Source organism: Nicotiana attenuata, chromosome 9 (assembly GCF_001879085.1).
Source record: "Nicotiana attenuata strain UT chromosome 9, NIATTr2, whole genome shotgun sequence".
Lineage (NCBI taxonomy): Eukaryota > Viridiplantae > Streptophyta > Magnoliopsida > Solanales > Solanaceae > Nicotiana > Nicotiana attenuata.
In genome coordinates this window covers 861,998-869,309 of record NC_031997.1, presented here as the reverse complement: position 1 = coordinate 869,309, position 7,312 = coordinate 861,998, and the positions used below count along the sequence as shown (strand labels likewise).

The 7,312-nt window shown below is 38.0% G+C and overlaps 1 protein-coding gene across 1 annotated transcript; it reads left to right on the top strand.

The window, feature by feature from the left end:
* Positions 2,654 to 3,349, top strand: LOC109232467. Its single transcript, XM_019398240.1, has one exon. It carries the CDS (start codon positions 2,654 to 2,656, stop codon positions 3,347 to 3,349), a length of 696 nt encoding a protein of 231 aa, XP_019253785.1.

The following is a 7,312-nucleotide window of genomic DNA, read 5'->3' as shown; positions in this document are numbered from 1 at the left end:
ATAATTTTATTAGGAAACTCAAAGATTGGAATATTAATATTTTTGGTAAAATACGCAAAGAGAAGAAAAGAATTCTGGCCAGACTAAAAGGCATACAAGAATCCAATAACTACTATAATAGCATCTTCCTCCAAAACTTAGAACGATCCCTCCAATATGATTTTGATAACTTTCTAAAAATGGAAGATGATTACTGGAAATTAAGGGCAAGAGTTTCCTGGATCCAGGAAGGGGACTCTAATACAAAGTTTTTTCACATTATGGCCACAAATAATAGAAGGAAAAACAAAATTATGTACTATAAAGATGACCAGGGTAATTGGATTGATAATCCTATCGACCTTCTAAATCATACTAAGCAATTCTTCAAAAATGCCTTCACCACTTCTCTTGAATATTCTAAGTGGCAGGACTACAATCCTAATCCTTGTGCCCACAATATACAAAACCTAATCAGCCTGGACAATCCCCTAAAGCCCTGTGAGATCACCAATGCAGTTTTTTCCTTTAAGCCGTTCAAGGCTCCAGGCCCAGATGGTATCCATCCTTTCTTCTACCATAAATATTGGAACATTGTCGGGCCCTCAGTTATCAAGGGTTGCTACCAAGTTTTTAAAAACAAAAGCCTCCCTATAGGGATCAATGATACCTACATCTGCCTTATCCCAAAATTCAACAATGCTAATAACCTTAAAAACTTCAGGCCAATTGGGCTTTGTAATACCTTTTAACCAAAATTATCGCAAACAGGATCAAACCTTTTCTTAACAATCTGATCAGCCCCTTCCAAGCTAGCTTCATTAAAGGAAGGAGAACCAGTGATAATGCCATATTGGTCCAAGAAATCATCAATCACTTCAAGAAAATGAAAGGAAAAAGGGCCAGTATGATCCTCAAATTAGACCTGGAGAAAGCATTTGACCGCCTTGAATGGTCCTTCATCCACAGCATGCTCAAATTTTTCAACTTTCCTCCAACTATTTCGACTCTAATCTTAAATTGTATTTGCTCCAGTAGAATTGCCATACTAGTTAATGGCACCATGACTGACTTCTTCAGCCCTAGCAGGGGAATAAGACAAGAGTGCCCTCTATCTCCATATATTTTCATTCTATGTATGGAAATGTTCTCCCGTCTGATTTCCCATCAAGTGGATATATGTCAATGGGATCCAATTCACCTTAGCCCAAAAGATGCAGGCATATCTCACCTCTTCTTTGCTGACGACCTAACCCTCATGTCTAGACTTAATGAAAAATCCTGCAAAACAATAAAGAACAGTCTTTCCTATTTTTGCAAGTTGTCTGGGCAGAACATTAACACACAAAAATCAAAAATTTTGGTCTCCAGGAACTGTCACCCCAATACTGCCCAGGAGATTGCCTCCTATTTCAACATCAAAATAGACAAGTCTTTTGGGAAATACCTGGGCTACCCAATCCTAAACAATCACCCCACCCCAAAGTACTACCAATACATCATTGACAATATGCATAGGAAGCTTTCATCCTGGAAAGGGAAGCTTCTCAATATCGCCGGAAGAACTACTCTAGCAATTTCTACCCTAAATGCTATCCCAAGCCATGCCATGCATTATACACTCCTCCCAAATAAAACTCTAAAGCAAATTGATCGTATTCAAAGAAACTTTATTTGGGGTACAAATAGCGACTCAAAAAAAATCCACTACATTAATTGGCAGAAAATTACCAAACCAAAAGAGGAGGGAGGCCTTGGCCTCCATACTGCTATTAACAAAAACCTAAATTCTCTCTCTAATCTTACATGGAGGCTCATTACCAATCCAACTGCCCCATGGTCAAGCACCATCATCCATAAATATGCCAAAAGCAACCCAAGAAAAAACTCCTCCTTTGTATGGAAAAGCATTCTCAAAGGATGGTCCACTTGCTCCAAAGGAATAACCTGGTTACCAAGTAGTAATTCAAGTCTCAACATTTGGACCTCCTCCTGGATTCCCAACTGCCCATCCCTCAGACAATGTCTTCAGGGACCTCTCACTCATCAGGAAAGTAACATGACCATTAAAGATATCATGTCAACAATCAATGGAACTTATCTAATCTTTCCTTCAATATCCGAAAAGAAATTTCAAACAACATAAACAAGATTCCATTCTCCCTTAATAAAACCCAAGACACACCCGTTTGGTCCCTATCTCCTAGTGGAAGCTTCACCTCCAAGTCATGTGCCAAACTCCTCCAGGAAAATCAATGCCCTCGTCTGGACTTTAAATGGATTTGGGAACTCAAATGCCCAAATAAAATAAAATGCTTCTTGTGGCAATGTCTACACAACAGAATTCCTTGCCGACAATACCTCCAACACATTGGCATCAACATAGATAAGAATTGTGCCAGTGCCATACTGATGAGGAATCCCCACGGCACATCTTCCTCACCTGCACAACTGTCCAAAGGCTATGGGCACAATTAGGCTTAATCACTATCCATAACTCCATGAGCATTGGTTGTCTTTTCTCAAAAACCAATCCCCAAAATTCACCAATACATTCATTGACTGGCAACAACTCCTTCCATTCGTAGTATGGGGAATTTGATTAAATAGAAACAGCAACAACATAAACAACACCAATTTCTCCCCGTCACTCAAAACCATTGTACATCATGCCATGGAATTCCACTTCATGACCTCTCACAGTAACCCTATTACTCAAAAATTGACCATTGACATCAAATGGCATCCCCCTCAAAAGGGGTGGTACAAACTCAACGTTGATGGTGCTCATGATAACCTCAAAAGTGGCATAGGTGGAGTCTTCCGAAGTTGGAGGGGGAAGTGGATTATTGGCTTCCAAAAGAAAACCAATGCCATATGTCCTCTACACGCTGAATTACAGTCACTCCAGGAAGGCCTCAAATTAGCTCACAGATTCATGCTGTTTCCATTAGAAATTGAAACAGATTCAATAGACGTCATCAAAGCCATTGAAAATGGCCATGCTACTCTAAATAACGTAATCTTTTTTTCCAGGTCATTAATGCTCCAGCTGAAGGACCTAGTACTGAGGCATAACTTCAGAGAAGGCAATAGGGTGGCGGATGCACTAGCAAAAGATGCAAAAAACGAGGACGACAGCAAAAATATGCATGAAGAAGTTAAAGTATTAGTGTCACCACCAGTTTTTGTAAAAAAAACGCTTGCAAATGATATGAGTGGGGATCCTATTTTCTCTAAGAATGTATCTAGTAGTATCTGTAATATGCTATTTTGCCTAGGAAATCAAAACATTATGAAGGAAGGGCCATCTGATCCTTCACTCTTCGCATTAAGCGAAGAACAATGTAATATGCCAAACGCAGCTTAGTATATATATATAATATCCTGTTTTAACGTTCAAAAAAAAATCGTTTCTAACTAGTTTTCTTCAATCCCTAACATCTTTTCACATGATTTCAACTCAAAATCAATGATTTTCATGGGGGAAATTAGGTGTTTTGGGTAGACCTAGGTTTTTTCAAATTTTGGGGATTTGGACCTCGATTTGAGGTCCGATTTCAAAACAAATTATATATTTGAGTTCCTAAGTAAATGGGTAGTCGGATTTTGGTTCGAACCTCGGGGTTTGACCATGTGGGCCCAGGGTCGATTTTTGACTTTTTGGAAAAAACTTTAGAAAACTTATTTTCATGCATTAGAATTTGTTTATTTAGCATTCATTGATGTAATTAAGTAACTTGTGACTAGATACGAGCGAATTGGTGGTGAAATCAAGAGGTAAAGCTATAGTTGAGGCTTGAACTGTGTACGAGGCATCGAGGTAAGTGTTTGGTCTAACCTTAGCTTGAGGGAATAGGAGTGTGGTCTTATATGCTATGTGTTATGTGTTGAGTACGACATATAGGCATGGTGACGAGTATCTATACGTTGGTGTCAAGCATGCCCGTGAGTCTTATGTTGTGATTAATGTGACTTTATTTGTACGGTTCATGTTTAATGTGTTGATTGCTATCGTTGAGCAAGGTTCTGGAAAGAATATTGGTATTTGTATATTGAAGAGCGTTGGCTCAAGTTGTAAAATGAATTTGTTGAAGTGTAATTGGTAATTGAACCTTGTAGAGCATTGGCTCAATTTGTGAACCAAGTTGTGAGGTAAATGTGAAAATGAGGAGAGAATTGTGGTATTTATCCCTTGCCGGGACGTTGTGGTTTTAAATGTTGTTCCCTTGCCGGGATGTTGTGGTTTTGCTATTGTTCCCTTGCCGGGATTTTTATTATGATTCATTTATTCCTTGCCCTTATTGTTTCTGTTTGTTGTTTGGGTGAGGAAGAGTGTAAAGCACGAAGGGTGATGCCGTGCATTGTTTTGGTGAGAGAGTGTTAAAGCACGAAGGGTGATACCATGTATTATTATCATTATTTGTGAGGAAGAGTGTAAAGCACGAAGGGTGATGCCGTGCCGCACGATGTACCATTCCGTGCCGATTATATTGATATTATGGTGAGGACGAGAGTAAAATCACGAAGAGTGATGCCGTGCATTTTATATTGATATTACGGTGAGGACGAGAGTAAAAGCACGAAGGGTGATGCCGTACACTTGTTTGATTTTCGATTCCTGTTGATAATTGAATTGTGGTGTTCCATATATTTAACTGCTATTCTCCTGTTGCTATTTGGTGTTTCCCCGCAGCATGTTTCCCCCTCCCATCCTTGATTATATATGTTTCTGCTTTTATTTTTCCGTTGTACATTATTTATCTGCACAGGTTTACTTGGTAGTCTGGTCCTAGCCTTGTCACTACTTCGCCGAGGTTAGGCTAGGTACTTACAAGCACATGGGGTCGGTTGTGTTGATACTACACTCTGCACTCTTTTGTGCAGATCCCAGTGCTGCAGATTTTGGACCGCAGTGAGGTTTCAGCTTCTTGCTTATCAAGCGACCCGAGGTAGTCCTGCAGGCGTCGGCAGGCCTTGGAGTCTCCCTCTATCTATTTTCCTGCTTTTCTTATGTAGTTCCAGAGACAATATTTTGTTATTTCTTTCAAACCTTTATTTGTAGTATTCTTACACAATCTGTGAAGTTGTGACACCAAATCTTGGGTGGTTTTGTTATGGGAGGATATTAGTAGTACTATTAAACTTGACATTTATTCTTCCGCTTGTTAAATTATATCGTTTATTAATTGTTGGCTTATAACTGTTAACGAATTTGAAAATGGAGAAAGCAAATAATTCAGTTGGTTGGCTTGCCTAGCTTTCACTAGTAGGCGCCATCACGACTCCCGAGGGTGAGAAATCCGGGTCATGACAATTACAATCAGATGGGATCACTACTTCATTTTCTAACATTTTCAATACTACAATTAGATGGAAGAAGTAAAGAAAAAAAACGAAATAGAAATGGCAAAATAGGAAAAGAAAAAATAGGAAGTTTGGTGAGCACAGAAATCAAAGTGAGAGACACCATTAAAGCAACCCAGGGCATCATAGTAAACAGTAATACCTTCTGTCCGTAGTTGTTAATTTACAAACTATCTTCACAAATTATTAATGAGCTGGACCGATTAGAACGGAATAGAATCAATATATATAGAGGATTGATGATCACATAGCTATTAATTGTTATAAATTGTCTCAGATTTCTGGTATTCAGAATAGAGTATACTATATGTAGAAGAACCAAACTCTAACTAGTTTTCTATTGAAGAGTGCAATAATTGTTGTATTCTCAATGATTTAAATTTTGATTCTGGAAAGTTGAAGAAAGAGGAGGTGAATATGAAAAATAAGGGAGAGGATGTAGACTCACTATTTTCAGTAGCAAAAGACTTAACAATTAGTCTTTTAATGGTGATTTTAATGTTGATCATATTTTTAGTTGGTGTAGTAATTGGATTGGCTTCAACCTCACATATTAAATGGTATTTTACTTTGCAACCTCAGCAAACTATTATTGCAAATAATGCATTGGCTAATACAGTGAGCCAAGATAGTAGTGGCAATTGTAAAAAGGAGGATTGTTTAAGCATGGAAAGTTTCTTTTGCCCAAAGTATTGATACATGGAATGTCGGACGATCAATTATTTTGGAGAGCTTCATTAGTGCATTACAAGGAAGAGTATCTATTTAAGAGAGTGCCCAAATTGGCTTTTATGTTCTTGACTAGGGGAGATTTACCATTGTTGCAATTGTGGGAGAGCTTCTTTGACGGGCAGGATGTGAACAAATACTCGATATATGTTCATTCGCTCCCAGGATATGTGCCTAGTGTTTCTAATACCTTTGTTTTTTTTCAAGCGCCAGATCCCAAGTTAGGTATGTTAAGGTTATCCCTTCTTTTCTTTTGGCATGATCTATACGACAGAAACAAAACGAGCAAATGCACAATTTCCATAAATGACTCTATTCATAAAAATACTAGAGATGTTTATGTTCTTGATTCCCCATGTGTCATATTATTATATCATCTGTTCATGGGTCTTAAAAATACGTAAGTTGGTAAAGTTTATTTCATGATATTAATCATAGGAATAATGATCTTATGACGTACCGAGAGATTTTATTAACGTATTTCATATGCAGTTCATGCATTTATACATGCACATTGACTGATGACCAGATGGCATTATATACGCATATATATATGTGTGTGTATATATATATACATATATATATATATATATATATATACATATATATATATATATATATATATGATATGAGAAAGGTTATGGCGTTATATACGCACCACCAGATCAGCTGGTATACGTTGATGATTTTTTCCACAGTGGCCGAGATGATATGATGGGATGCCCTCAGAAGCTTGATGATGTTATTAACATATGTACCTATGCACGACATGACATCATACGCATATGCATGACATTATAAGTATTTCATAATTTACAGAGCTATCTAGACTTACAGGTTGAGTTCTTTACTCCATGTTCCTTCCATGTCCTTAATTAATGTTGACTTACTGTTATGTTTCAGTTTCGCCTTACATACTCGGTACATTATTCTTACTGACGTCCTTTTGTTGGGGACGGTGCATTCATGCCTGCAGGTATAGAGAATCAGTTTGACGAGCCCTCATAGTAGATGAGGTTAGCATTCAACTAAACATCGGTAAGACTCCACCTCATTCGGAGTGCTGCCGAGTCTATAAGTCATCGAGTTAGTGTTTTCTACAGACTTATGGGTAGGTCGGTACCCTGTACCATTTGATGTCAAATAATCTTAGAGGCTTTCTAGTCAGAGGTTCATTTTGTACAGTATGTTAGAGGCCTGATGGCCCATATGTATTCATGTTTTATGAAAAATGGTT

What these genes read in the sequence shown, in the direction of transcription:
- LOC109232467 (XM_019398240.1), top strand. Translation starts at nt 2,654, where the DNA reads ATGGAATTCCACTTCATGACCTCTCACAGTAACCCTATTACTCAAAAA.